The following is a 15793-nucleotide window of genomic DNA, read 5'->3' as shown; positions in this document are numbered from 1 at the left end:
GAATTAAAAATATTCTTCCATCTAGTAATCTGAGAGTTGCCAGGGATAGTATCCTTCAGCCTGGGGAAACAGGAACATTTTCAAAATCATCTTGAAAGTTAATAATGATGGAGACAGACACACCTCACCAGGGAAGGCACTCCAAAAATGGGGGACCACCACTGAAAAGGCCCTGTCACAGGTCAACACCAGTTGGGTAAATCTCAGTGTCAGGAGCACCAACATCTCCTCATAGCATGGAGTTTGTGGCTCTCTCTTTTTGTGTTTCTGGAATGAAAAATTGACAGATATAAAACTGCTGTAGTGACAGGGCAAGCTCACTTTGTGGAGGTTTAAATAATCACATAGCACAGAGGAGAAAGGAGGTTCAGCCAGGCGATCTCATTTTGCAGTGGAGTACAGAGTGCATGGAGTTTGCCCTCCGCTCAGACATTTGCTGTACCATGACAAAAATATCTTGAACTACATCTCTAAAAATAGAGGAACTTCAGAAGATTCTGTTAACAAAAGCTACAGAAAGAACATTCTCAGATTCTCTCGGCTGCCCTGTTGAGAGTAACATTATAAAATTCAGAAGGGTCAAAATAAGCTAAGCTAAGGTCTCAGAATGAGAAGAAAATTCCATATCAGTCTGTTGAAGCACAAAACAACACAGCTTTCAGGCATCTTCAAGACTAAAAAATGTATTCTGGCATGTGCTATTGTATGCCAGTGTCCACTTCTTCAGATGCATGAAGTCTTGTATAAGGGACTAACCAGGGCTGCAGTTGGACATGGGGTTTATTGAGTAAGTTTTCCTAGTTATAATGCTAGCACTTTTGTACTGACTTCCAACGCTGCTTTTTACACTGCAGTAAAAAGCATGAAATTATAATGGAAAACTCCCATGATTTTTTGAGTTAACGGAGTTGCAAACTGATTTCCCCCCCTGAAAATAATATGGGGATAGAAATAGAATGCTAAATGTCCAGTATATTCCACTAGATATCCAGGAGTGGCCTTTACATCATGTGGAAGATAACAAAATGCACAGTTCTGAGTCTCAGGCAGAAGTCAGAAAATTACAAGTGCCACTGATAATCCTTTAAATATATCAGAAATATCAAACTTCCTGAAGTCTTCCAATGGTTTTTCAGAGTAAGTCCTGTACACACTTACATGGGAGTCAGACCTATTGAACTCAGTGGGTCTTACTGCTGTGTAGGCATGTGTTAGATTGCATTGTTAGGCACTTTTTGAGTTTCATCTCACTTCAACTGCTGAAGGAGAAAGGTGGCATTCAAATGTATTTAATAAAACCTGAACACTGTTATTAAGAAGATGCTTTGCTACAGTATTCTAGATTTCTCTGGGGAACAGCCAAATAGCCTTGAAATGTGTCATGTAATCAGTAAGGATTTATTATTATTTGCGCCTTGGGGCCTGTCACTTTTGTTTTCTCAAATCATCCCTCAGCCACAAACTCACAAGATGGTATTAAACATGCTAGTATCCTCTCAGCCTCTTTTCCCCACCTGCCATCTGTGGATAAAAATACAGGTCTACCTTACAGAGCTGTTGTAAGCATTGCTGCGATAATATACAGTGGTACCTTGGGTTACAGATGCTTCAGGTTACAGATGCTTCAAGTTACAGACTCCACTAACCCAGAAATAGTACCTCGGGTTAAGAACTTTGCTTCAGGATGAGAACAGAAATCGTGTGGCGGTGGCAGCGGGAGGCCCCATTAGCTAAAGTGGTACCTCAGGTTAAGAACAGTTTCAGGATAAGAACGGACCTCCAGAACGAATTACGTTCTTAACCCAAGGTACCACTGTACACAGATCAGTTTGCAATGTCAAAAAACAGCAATGACACCATATTATTAAAAGGAATTTTGTGCCACAGTCTTAATTCATTTCTTTTGTTACTTGGGGGTTAGCCTAGCAAGGCTTTAAAGAAATTGCCTTCCAGGTAATTACATTTAGGGACACAGGATTAAGGTGGAATGGTGGGATGTTGTTTCAACCATAATTGTTCAAGTTTACAGTATATTCTTGTAACTTATGATATTGTGAGCTGACCAAAATGCTAGCTAGTGCTACTTGGATGAGTTGGCACCACTGTCTTTGTCATTTGATGTTATTGCCAAATAATCACTGCAGCATTATCGTGGATGGTGAAGGACAAGTTGCCCTGAAGGCATTTTGATTACTACCATAGTTAATAATAAACATTTAACAATGGGAGGGGACCTTAGCTCAGTGGTATAGCACATGCTTTGAATGAAGAAGGTCTTAGGTACAAGCTTTGACATCTTCTGGAAGGTCTGAGGGAGTGTCCTGTCTGAAAGCTTTGAGAACCAGTCAGTCAGTCAGTCTGTGTAGATACAATACTGACCTGGATATACCAACTGTCTAAATCAGGATAAAGTAGCTTCCTACATTCCTAATAGCAACCTTCTTATAGCAACAGTAATATGTTAATATATGGTCCCAAATGGTTACAGTTGTATGGGGATTGACAAACAGCTGAGGGAAACTAGTGCAAGAAGTGACTAGGGTGACACTACAGTACAAATATAACCTTAGCCATCAGAGATGCTCATATTTTTTTTTAGAATTTGTTCTCGAGGATCATAGTGCTTGATGTCGGAAAGACAGCATGTTCTTACAGTTTAGGGCTGTCAGGTTTATAGTGACAGGGTTTGCTCTTTTAGGTGGCACTTTCGAAATCCGGCATAACAAATTTCAAATGATAATCTTGGCTAGTGCATTCACATGAATGAATATGAGACCAAAACAAGGTTTTGCTACAAACTAACATCTGTTCATCAGAGGTAACACTGCAACAATCCTAGTGGCTCCAACCAACTTCCCGGATTTTTAGATTCTTAGATTGCAGGTTTCATTAGTCTTACTCTAAGGTTACCGGTATGTCAGCAACAGTCTCATGTTAAATAGAGACCCACATAGAACAGTTTACACATTAATGAGAATATGAATGACAATTCTTGCAGCTTATTTAATCTGGTTCTTATTTAACCTAATGATATAAATGGGTAACTGAGGCAAATGTAATATTCTAATTGTAGGTGTGTGGGAGCAGGAAATGTAGAATGGGACACCAGCTTGTACAGAAAGTCTGATTAGCTGTCAAACTATAATAACACGGATAGATGGATGACATGTTCTTCTTTCACAGAAAAGTCTTGCAAGTATGAAATCATCTTGGCTAACCTTGCTTCTTTGTTCATATTAATATTTACATGTAAACAGGCTGATAAAAAGTCATTCAGGCTGCTTTCCAGATAGTGAGTAAACAAGGAAACTGGCTCAAGTTCATTTTATGTAGCATGAAAATTGGCTAATTTAAGCAAATTTGCTATGCAAATACTTAAACTTCATCCATTGTCCCACTGACCTCTTGCAGAGCATTGCAGTGTTTCAGAGACAGGAAAACAACAGCAGGTGCTTTGTTTAATAAGTATGTCAACCATGTTGTTAGTGAAGAGCCCCGTTGAGGGGACTTGAAGTTGAGGAGACTTATTGTACTTTAGCTGTTAAGGTACTCTTGTACCTTGAAACAGAAAGGCCACCCTACGCACTGAAACAGACTTATGCATGCACATTGTTTGCACTAGGCTGCAAGTCATAGTCAGCTAAGCACAATGGAGCTGGAGCACAACAGGATAGATACTGAAGGTGAAGCTCAGGTTGTAGCCTAGTAGACAATGGGAGAGTTTGCACAAAATGTTAAATTATGTGTTGGTGTTACAAGGATGAGCCACAGTTTACATGCTGCCTCCCTCTACACCTCCTCCATTGTGGTCCCAAGGAGGAGACTGGAAGCTTCTGCTTCCATGTTAGATTAGAGGTTGGATGAAACATTAAAGTGTGGCTAAACTGTGGTTAAACTTAACCAGCTTGTGGACACAAGCCAATTTCTTATCCTACGGTTTTAAGTTGACTTGTTTCAGTAACCTGTAGTTAAAGTTAACCACCGTTTGTTGGGTTCAAAAGAGATGGCAAGTTGTGCGTAATCAAAAATGGAAGTGAAAGCTTCTGAACGTCTCATCTTGGCCATGTCAGGGGAGGAGGGGGAGCATGTACCGTAAGTCCGAGGCTTACCTAGGCTTGTTCTTGTATTGCTAAACTGTGACTAACAGTCACAAGCAGCTGTTACTGTTTTATGGGGGAGGTTATTGATGTGCAAATTGCAGAGTGTTACTGATGCTTTTTAGAGAAAAGGATTAGTTCAGCTTCTGTGTGGAATATAACTTGGGAAGAAAGGAGATGATGTGAAAACATGGCTCTGTTGTGACACCGTTAATGAAGGCTAATCGAATAGCCCCTGTAACTGAGCCTGCTGCTGTGCTTCCCAGTCTCCCCCTTCTTTTATGAGTTTCTTGCAACTGAGCTGTGAAAATTTGCACTCAGTTAACACACAAGAGCTGAACCGCCTCCAGGGAACAAAGGAGCTTCTTCACATATTTTTAAAATAGCAAACCATATAAATACTTGGAGCTGCTTAAAGTGGCTTAACATTAGATTGGGTAGTGGTGGAGAAACAGACTAGTTACTTCACTTCTTTTAAGAACGTTCAGCCAAAGAAAATCATATTGTTCTTTTGTAGAGGCAACAGAAGTTTCATACCTGTTCTTAAGAAATTATTGTTCCTCATTTAGTGTTCTCAGCAGCAACAGAGAGGTGATCAAATCAAGCAAGGCTCCTTTTCAGAACAATCCTTGCAGGAGGAGTTGAGCTTACTGTGAAACAAGTTCAGTTCAAGTACACTTGATAAGAGTCAGATGATGCTTGTGGAAAAATATTGCTCTCTTTCTAGTATATAGAGGAGGGCAGCCACCATTTACATTGTTACAAATCTCAGGGTAAGTGTTAGGGTCTAACCACAGGTGCCATTATGGGGGTTGTTATGAAGTGCACAGTGTGCGTGGAAGTCTGCAGTTGCAGGCCAAGGCTTCGGGCTGCCCTCTGTCTCCACTGACTAGATTAAATGAGGACACAGCACACTTGTCCTGATCCCCTGCAATACTACTTGGCAGACATTGTGCCAAGACGAAGTTCCACACCCAGAAGCCAATTGACACAACGAAGTTCCATTTCCCAAAAGCCAATCCATACAACAAAGTTCCAAGTCCAGAAGCCAATCCATTCAGGCCAAGTCCAAAGATCAGGAAACACAGTCTGGGGTCAGTCCAAGTAAGCCAAGACAGTAGTTCAGCAGTCAGTCTCGCAGTAGAAACCCATGAAGGTCCAAGGAGAATCCTAGGCGAGGTCCCTCAGCACGGGCAGTTGAGCAGACACAGTACCTCAGCTCTGCTGCTTTCTTATACTGTGTCTGCTGATTGTAGCATCTGGGCTTCATGAGGCATGTGACCTTCACCTGCTCTCAGCTTGCCCCAGCTGAGGAATCACATGACTCCTTCCCCACCTGGCCAGCTAGTGAACTAGGCTGCAGGCCCTGGCCTGCCTCTGCTTCCTGGAATGCCCTGTCCGCTGTTCCCTACGCCTTAGGACCCGACATGTTCATGGGGATGGAGGTCTCACTGGCTCTGGTGACGGGTCCCGCTGCTCAGCTTCCTGTGCACCAGCCCCTGACCCCTCATCATCCTCTGTCACCCTGTGATTATTGTCTACTATGACCTCTCCTTCCCCATCCCCAGCTTGCTCCCATGTGACCCACTCCCAGCTGCACCGCTCACCAGGATCCTCTTCCTCCTCCCTAAAATCCTGCCAGTTCATGACAAAACCAGGTAGGAGTTCCAGGTGCAGGTTGTTTAAATGCACCAGCAGCAGACCTGAGGGAAGCCTGTCTGCTTCATCATTCCTGCCCCCAAAGCCAGCCCTGCATCCAAGCCTGCCTGCCACTGGCCAATCAAGCACCTGATAGGTGGAGAGGGGATTACGTCCCCCCACCTGCTCAGGTAGGATCCCAACACCCAGAACTCCCTTGTTGGGTCCTGTGGGAGCAGCTGCTCACATGCCACTGGACCTAGGTGCACGTGGATTAATGTGGTCAAGGAAAATAAAATAAATTTCAAATAATTCTGTTGCATCCAAAGGGAATTGACACTTATTAAAAACAGGTCTTCATAGAATTAATTGGCACATGTTTGTATAAACAATACACTAACAAAATAGCCTAGTTTTAGAAGAATTTGCAATAATAATAATCATCATACAAGCTATCAGTTCTAAGAACATGTGCTAATACACATAGTACAGCTAGAATGCAGTGAAATCAATCTGTGGAAAAGGGAAGAGAAAGAAACTTGCTGAGACTAGGCAGTGGTGGCTGGCACCCACTGGGATTTAAGCCAACAGTAGGGGGACCTGGTAGAGGTTCGTTGGGGCAGCACAGGCAAGGAAGTCCGTCTAATTTATGATGGGGGTAGATTATATTGGTGTAACTCACCCTACCCCAAACTGTGCTTTGGAGCTGGGCTACAGCTGCCTGAGCTGGCCTCAGCCTGGCAGAGGGAAATTAAGCTTTAAAATATACCGTAGTTTGTCTTACACCACCCCTTTTTGCCTGTGTAATTTCTGCTGGGTTGCTAGGTCTTTGACTGGGCTGAACAGAGTTTGGAATAGCACTGGTTCTGCTGCTGCCCCATGCTGCCCCCGCCCTTTTCAGGACTTACCCTGGCCTGAGCTCATAAGTTGGCTGAGCTGGGATGGAGGACTTACACTGACATATCTCTGACTGATCCCGGAGGAGGGACATATTTTGTTTCTGTGAAGGTGCCTGAAACACTTATAAAAGCCCCGTTGAATCCCAAGGCGGAATTCTTTTTGGCTTTTCAAATGCTCCAAGTGAAAAGTATAATTATATTTTATACACAGCATTAGGATCCTCACATCTATACAATTCTATGATTCTATGATCACATTTAAAAAAAATTAGATGTGTTTGTGGTGTGCCAATTTCCTTGACTGCTGGGTAACTCTTGATTTGCAGTGACATAAATTAAAGCTGATTTTTTATTATTGACATTTACGGTAACTGTAATGAAAGGGTGTACTGATGATGCAAGAATAAATATTTTCTCTTCATGAGGGATAACTGTAAGACCTATATAATTTAGGAATCTTGTCTTGCTAGATAATTTTGCATAATCATTTTAGTTCTATGTAGATGTGCATTAATGTCGTAAAATACAGTATAAGCTTAGTGGAATAGTTTGGTGGAACAGATTTGCTGATCATAATCATCTATAATAGCAACACCAAGAAGGTGAGGCTTGTTTTTCCCATGATGTCTGTATTTTTAAAAAAGTCAAGTGAAATTGTGACTAAAAACATGCCTCATATATAGGCAACTGCCATACAATATACTGTTAAATCCACATATAACCAGACATGCATAACGCTGATGAGTTTTTAAACTGTCTTAGTTTATCACTGATTTTTTTAAATGTTTTAAATAATTGTTTTAAGTTTTTTTTAGCAATTTTAAATTGTTTTATTATTTTTGTAAACTGCTTTTACGAACTAAGCAGTGCATAAATTTTATGAAACAACAGTAATAAAATATGAAACATAAGATACTGTAATGCACTTTGTGAAGTCGGCATTGTACCTCTGGCTAAAGCTGAAAATTGGAAATGTTGAATTCCTGATGTTAAGCTGGAGTATTTGAATTTCTTTAGCTCTTCTGAAGTCATTATGATTAAACTGCTTTAAATGAACAGCAGATTAACTGATCTGTGTACTTTAATTTGACTTGCCAACAGCTTTGACCAAAATATTCTCTCCCTAGGTTCATATCTGAAATGTTTTGATTTGAGTAACTACTTTGTGGGAAAAGTGGCCCCTGAAGCTGACTTAGTAATTTTCTAACATGTACCTTTCTAACATCTTTCCATTGTGTAATACATCGCCTGAAAAGTACATCAGAAACTTGATTCTGTGGCCACCACAGAAATGACAAGCCCAAAAATACTCGGCATAAAGGAGATGTCTTGTGTGCATTATGCCTTTAAGGGGAAGGTGGTGTCACCTCTGCTGTGAAGTGGGTGGACAAGTTTGTGGCGACTTAATAACCATCTTTGGTATTGCCTGTATTCCTTATTCACAACACAGGGTTATGCAACTGAAGTTCTAATTGGAATTTGCAATTAGAAGATAATTTTTGCTTAGCCAAAGTTTTGCTGTACATTTAGTTCATGAATTACCCCCCCCCCCCATTATATAACTTGCTAATGTATGTGCAGGAGCTGAGAAACATTGCATGGAGGGGATATCAAATTGAGCAATGACTGAGAAAACTTCAGGACCCATGCAAAAAGTTGCTCTCTCTACACCACCCACCCTATACATTTAAAGTGTGTGGCTTCTCCCAAGCAATCATGGCAACAGGAGCTTGCCCTTCAAAGAGCTACAATTCCTTAGCAAACTACGGTTTCCAGGATTCTTCGGGAGAAGCCGTGTGCTTAAAATGTACAGTGTAGATGGGACACAAGAGTGCAAGAAACACACAGCAGGCCTCAGAGGTAAAGACAATGCACAACAGGAAAATCCATGAGCAAAGTTCAATAGCTAGATAGGAACATAATTGAGATTTTTGGATTTTAAGCTGTTTTTACATGCTTGTAACAAATCAATCAATCAGGAATGTGGAATAAAATGCTACATTGCTTTTTTATGGGATGCAGAACAAACTAACGGTGTCTGCAGCACAGGGACGGTTTTTGTAGGCAAAGGCAAATCTGTCAATTTAAGTTTTTCTCTTTCTCATTTTTCCAGTCTTAAGTTCAGTTCCCCATTTCCACACCAGTTTGCAATTTTTTAGTTTTTTATTTAAACAATTTCCAAATTATTGGAAACAATGAGAGGGAAAGCAAAGGGATTAAACTATGCAAGCTGTCCTTGATGAGAGAGATCTGATGCACCTGACAGTCCCAGGGATGCTCTCCTGGAAGCCATAGCTTTGCAGGGCCTATTTTATTCTATGTACATACAGTACTTGAGCATAATACCGTGACAATATAGGGAAACCCAATGCGAGCTGCTATCAAATCTACTGCCAGAATGTAGGACCTGTGCACAGCAGCAGCAGCAGCAGCAACAACAACAACAACAACAACAACAACAACAACAACAACATAATTTATTACTTATACCCTGCCCATCTGGCTGAGCCTCCCCAGCCACTCTGGGCGGTTCCCCACAGAATATTAAAAACACGGTAGATTGTGAAAGTCCAAATTAAATAAGCAGATATTGAATAATTAAAGTGAAAGCCCACATCAACATGCGTGCAATAACACCATTGTGGTGCGAGGGCCTCATTGTGACCAGTGTCCATGATAAATATTTCTTTGACAATGGGAAACAGACTATGTCCAGTTCTACATTTTTCATTTTGTATTCCATGGAGCTTACTCCAAGGAAAGTGCAGATTGTTGCAGATTTAGGCAGCTTAATAAAAATGGGCACTCTTGGGGAAACTTTTCTTTTCTAGAATGTGATACATGTTTAAAATATAGCAGCTGCATTTTAATTATTTTTCACATTTTTTTCTAGGTTCTGACATCGTTCAGTGGTTAACAAAGAATTTGTCTATAGAAGACCCAGGTAAATATATTGTTTTTGTTTATTGAACGCTATCCCCTTTGTACTTTTGGAAAGCTGTCTAAGCTTCCTGTTGTTCCCATTATAATCATAACATCATGGAAGATGGTTTCAGAGAGTTAGAGGATTCCAAAAACTGTGATCACAGTAGGCTTTTAAGAAGTGGCACTCTGTTCTTGGAAACCTCTGTAGGAGTCATTACCTTGAAATATTGAGTCACATGATAGTTTTCCACAGGATTATCAGATCATTTTTGCAGGATCCATGGATGGTTGGAAGGGGTTTATGAAAACTTTGCACCCCTGTGAATTGAGCTGACTTTTAGGCTCCCTTCCCTTCAGTGTTTGCAAGTGTGATGTTTACACACAAGGATGTGGACTTCTCACATGCATTCCTGATCATGTGTTTAGGATCTTTGAACATCAAGCACTGAGTGTTCCCATAAACAAGCATTGGCCGTCTTAACAGAATCATGAGATAGCCCAGGTAAATTCTTTAAGCAAGTTTATTACATCAAAACCATAATTAGAATATATTTTAAAAATGTGTTCCTTGAAACAAACTTTCACAAGCAACATGTGAAAAACAGGGATTTATTGAGTTAATCATTCACGCTAACAGTAAGAGTACATAGAAATAAAATATAGGCTGACAAATGCAGAGTGATGACACATTTTATAGATGCATATACAAATTACTCCACCTTTAAAAATACCTTAACAGAAAAAGAAATCTGTTTTATCTCACCACAAATAGTTTCAATGCAACTGGTCTTGGCTTAAGTAACTTTATATATGTATTCTCTTTTTTTTTTAATTTGAAAAGTTTTTATTGTTAAAATAATTCAGCATTAATACACACATATTACGAATATACAAGCATACAAACATACATTTCATTTCTCTTGGGGGCAAGAAAAACACTTGAGAATATAGAAACTGAACAGGGCAAGGAGAATTTTATATAGCAATACTACAAAAAGGAAAATGTTGCAAATCTCAGTGAGGTGAAGAGAAAAAAGAATGAGCTTTAATATCTGAAGCGTCATATCTAACCATATTGGGCTGGTCCCAAAGGTTGCCTTTTATTAATGGAAGTAGCCTCCATTAATGAAAGAAACTTTCACAAATGGAAGGAATCTTGTGAGTGGAAGACTCTCTCCGTAAGTTAACTCAATTTTTCTGCTCATATTTTGTCTGTTGTTTGACAGGAAGCCTAAATTCATTTATTCTATAATAAGTAAGGAACAATGGGTCAGTGCATTTGGCTGCTAACCAGAAGGTTGGTGGTTCAAGCCCACCTAGGATTCCTACATTGCAGGGGGTTGGATTAGATGACCCCCGGGGTTATTTCCAACACTACAATTCTATGATTCTACCTTTGGCTCATTTGATGCAGATGAATGGCATAAAAATGGTCTTCTTAGGGGGACAGGTAGTGCTGGGGGGGCAGACACCTTTTTAATGCATCTGTTTGTTTGTTCCATTTATGAATCATGCCATATAAAACATCTTGAAGTGATTTAACAAAGAAAACATCAGTGAAACATAGATAAAGCAATTATGCATATAAAAATATTTTTTACTAACAGTGCCACTGGAAACAATGCCATCCTATGACTTAGTCCTGTTTCCATGGGGCCATTTTGATACCAATGAGGACAGCTGCTGGTCTGCTGCTTATTGTGGTTCCAGCACCATGTGGTGGCAAAACATTTTTTTGAGTAAAAGAGAGAGACTGTGAAAGCTTCTGCTGCCTTGTGGAACATGGTAAGCCCGTGCCCTTGAAAAACCTTAGAGTTTTCCCCAACTTACTACAAAAGTCTCCAATTCCCCCTGCCAGCTAATGGCCCTGTGGAACTGGAGAGGCAAAGTTTCAGACCATCAGAAATTATAATATAAATGGAACAAATGGTTTTACAGTACCTTAAGGACTAAGCATTCTAAACGACTACAATTGTCTACCATGGCTTAGTCCTAAATGCTCATGCAACAGAGTAGTGTCCCCATTTTCACCTTTGAAATGGTTGAGGAAATGTGTGCAGCTTGGTTTAGAACTTTTGTTAGCTTCTGTAATCCCACATAATCTCTGGTAAGCACAGGTATAAATCCTTCCCGCTTTATTTCATTTTTGTCGTGAGAGTGATTTGCAGAAGTGCGCATATAATGTAGGAAGCCGCAGTTATTTGTTACATGTGAGCTCTTGCTATTCTTAGGACTGCCTACCTGCAACTCCCTGTGCAATTTGACATCCATTTTCCCTCAGATTAAAGTAAATGGGAAATCCACTTGGAATTTAGCAAAGGGAATGCAAAGCGTGAATGCTATTTGCCACTGCTCTCTTTTGCTGCGATGACCTCCTCCTCCTCAACCAGCAGAGCTGGTTCTGAGTATAGAAAAGCCTTCAGCTGGGAATTCACTAGTGGGTGGCAATGAGAAATGACTTTGCTATTACAGGATCTGAGGGTGCATTGGATGCCATGGTTGTGCTTATAAAGCCAGCTGTGCTGTGAACATGGACCAGGTACTGATGGCACCAGTACAGAGTTTATTTCTAGATGGCACATGTTCCTAACTGGGAAGCATTGCCTGGGTGTGCACAAGCTGTCAGTTAAAACACTGCTTTTCTATCACTCATTCCTACCCCTTCCATAATCCTGCCTAATTTCCCCCTCCTTTGCCACTCTAGTCATTGCCTAAAATGAAATTCTTTTTGCAGGTGTCCTTGTAGAGAAAACTCCTTTCAGGACAGTCTCTTAGAATATTATTCTTTATTAAATTTATATACTGCCTGTTATGTACTGAGCGCAACTCCGAGTATATTTCACTGCCCTTTATCTGAAGATCACAATAAACAGAAAACCTGTTTATTGAGTGTTCATTATGATTTGTTCGCAGGGAGATTATATGATGTTGTGTCAAACAAGTGTTATCCCGCACTTCCTACCACGCTTTCTTATCACTTTTCTTAAAGCAAAAAGTCAAAGGGTGTGTGTGTTGTTGTGGCGCAGCAGTGCCAAAGCAACTTTGACTTCACAACCTGAATATGCTGGTATGTGATGGAATCCTACCCAGTAATAGTACCTAGAGAAGCACCCATAGTTTCTATCTTGCACATGTGTCCTGTTCATGCTTGGTTCCAGCTTGGGCATGGCTTTGGAGTCAATATTGTATACCTAGGCGGTACTTCAGAACAGGGCATATAGTGTTGCTGGTTTTGGAAATTCCCTTCTGGTTGGAAGTACAGTTGTCCCACACACTAATGACACCAGAAGATGTATTCGTTCACTCAGCCTTTGGGGAGATAACTGTTATAAAACTGCAGCAGTTTTGAATCTGTATTTGTATATGTCGATGATTTCTGTAACATAGATGTTTTTATTTTTCTGTGTTTTATTTTTGTTTTGGCTTCCATGAGAGGTAGGGCAATGTGAAAATACTACTATTACTACTGCTGCTTCTTCTTCTTCTATTACTACTACTACTACTGCTACTACTATTACTATTATTACTACTACTATTATTACTGCTACCAATGATAATGTGTACTGCATGGGTAGGCAAACTAAGGCCCAGGGGCCGGATCAGGCCCAATCACCTTCTAAATCCAGCCCCCGGACGGTCCAGGAATTAGCATGTTTTTACATGAGGAGAATGTGTCCTTTTGTTTAAAATGCATCTCTGGGTTATTTGTGGGGCATAAGAATTTGTTCATTTTTCCTCCCCAAAATATAGTCCTGCCACCCACAAGGTCTGAGGGACAGTGGCCAGTCCCCTGCTGAAAAAGTTTGCTGACCCCTGGTGTAATGTGATTGAAGCTGGTTTTGGGCCAGAAAACTGGGTTCAAATGCTACCAGCAAAGTAAATCCATTTTGTTGGCCTTGTATTAATTGTCTGACTTTTCCATCTGTAAGCAGTTGCAAATGACTGTTGGGAAAGTGGACACAATAAATATTGCAAAACACTGTATAAAGTAAGTGCTACATAGATATAGTTATGGCAGGGAAGTTTTAAAATGCAACACAAACATTATCTGGCCATATTTATTCTGTTGCCTTTTTAGCCTGTGCAAAAATGTTTCCTCAAATCATTGGCAGAGGCATCTAGCAATTGAGCAGCAAGGACCTTCTCAATGCCCAGGCTATATACTGCTTCACAGCTTTCTGCCGAGAATGGAGAGATCTCATCTTCACACTGCTGTGATTCAGTGGCATTGTGTTAATGTATTAGCAGCCATGAATAGCTCTTAGTATTCATACAGCTTGCATTTGTTTTATTTAACCTAAAATGATGGTGTTCCTCCTTTCGTTTAGGAAGTATTTGCAACAGAAGACTTTTATTATTATTTCTTAAGGAGCATGGAAGTTCAAGTCAGATTTTTCACTCTAGTGTCTTACTTGGTTCCACAGTGCCTTGCACACAACAGTACCTGGATATGTTTGATGCACCACCCGCTTTCCTAGATTGAGAATGGCTAAACTATATCACCATTGAAGAAGTGCCAAAACCACTCCCACTTGGTGCATGTTGTGCTATCCTGTCATAGATAATCCAGGAGCAAGTTTCTTGTTAACACACTTTGAGGTATTGCAGAGTTGTGGCTTTATTAGTGTGAACCAAAGCCAAGTTCCTAAGCACTAATGGCCATTAGTTCCCCCACGAGATTTTATAGAAGAACTAAAGTGCTCAGGTTTGTTCTGATAACTAGGATTAACTTGAATGCTTGCACAGAGATTGCGGTTCCATATCGTGCCAATAATTCCAATAAAATTTGTCGGCCTTTTCCCGTTCCCACCATAAACTGTTGTAGAGCCATCAAAGAACATGGATGGCTGAATTTCAACAATTCATAAGCTGGAGTTTGCTTCCAAGTCTTTGAAGTAAACTTTAGTCAGACTTTATGAGATTTTTCCTGGAGTGAAGTGTTAGAAATTTTAAAATGAAAGCCTGTTCTGGTGCCGGCCTACCATGGGGTTCCAAAGGACATACGTCATTACCGGCGATTTCCTCACTCTGATTTTTTCTGTCCCTGTGTAGGCCTCAACTGCACAACACTACAAAAATTAAATGCTTTCTGTCTTCCAAGTTACCAGTATTATGACATCTTTGTAGAAGTGTTGTTGTAATGAAGGCTGTCTTTGTGTATCTTTTTTGTCTTAAAGGAGCTCATGGTGGAAAACATGAAACTATTTCATATTTTCTTCACTACACTTCTGCGCGAAGTGTTTTGAACACGGGTTTTCCCCTTGCAAATATACTAGCCTATATATTGGCTTCCAGCCACCAGTACATAGCAGTCAATAGAATCCAAACACAAAAAACAAGGAAGGGAGCACTTGATGAGGGTGCCACGCATGATCAGGCTACCCTTGGTCTCAGATATTGATGCATGTGTTGGCCACACCCACCTCCAGCACATGTACAATCCATGTCAGCCAGGAGGAGGCACTGTGTGAGTAGGATCCAAATTTAGCACCGTTGTTCTCCAACCAAACATTGTTTACAAAAATGCATATATTAGGGGGAAATGTGTATAAAAATGAATATATTAGCGAAAAGAACATACAAAATGGCATTCTATTAAGAGAAGCTACTTGCAAAAAAGAAGTATATGTTGGTCATAGTAGCATAGAATTGTAAAGTTGGGACACCAAGGGTCATCTAGTCCAACTATCTGCAATGCAGGAATCTCAACTAAAGCATCCGTGACAGATGGCCACCCAACCTCTGCTTAAAAACCTCCAAGGCAGGAGAGTCAACCACCTCCCAAGGGAGACTGTGCCAAAACGGTAGACAAGAATGTGGCTATTAGAAGAAATTCACTGAAGAATCTTCACCCGTTTTTTAAAAATAAATAAATTGCAAATTGCTGCAGAAACATGGAGAAATGAATTCAAGATGGGAAAAATGAGAAACTGAGAGAACTGAAATAGACAGATCCTTCCATCCCTATGCATGAAAGCCGCATCACATGTTCATGTTGTTGTTGTTTAGTCATTTAGTCATGTCCGATTCTTCGTGACCCCATGGACCAGAGCACACCAGGCACTCCTGTCTTCCACTGCCTCCTGCAGTTCCGTCAAACTCATGCTGGTAGCTTCAAGAACACTGTCCAGCCATCTCGTCCTCTGTCGTCCCCTTCTCCTTGTGCCCTCAATCTTTCCCAACATCAGGGGCTTTTCCAGGGATCACTTTGCCTGTGGCAAAGGGGCTTGAATA

General features: G+C 40.6%; 1 protein-coding gene across 6 annotated transcripts in view; it reads left to right on the top strand.

Annotated features, from left to right (window-relative positions):
- The window catches only part of RGS7 (regulator of G protein signaling 7), a 125498-nt gene that overhangs the window by 69990 nt on the left and 39715 nt on the right, over positions 1-15793 (top strand). For all 6 annotated transcript variants that reach the window (XM_080997754.1, XM_080997758.1, XM_080997757.1 and 3 more), the window contains exon 4: positions 9528-9578. In XM_080997754.1, the coding sequence (XP_080853880.1) occupies positions 9528-9578 (51 nt within the window). The remainder of the gene's footprint in view (positions 1-9527; positions 9579-15793) is intronic.

The sequence above is a fragment of the Podarcis pityusensis genome (genome assembly GCF_964106645.2).
Source record: "Podarcis pityusensis genome assembly, chromosome: 3".
NCBI lineage: Eukaryota > Metazoa > Chordata > Lepidosauria > Squamata > Lacertidae > Podarcis > Podarcis pityusensis.
This window is presented reverse-complemented; position numbering and strand designations above follow the sequence as displayed.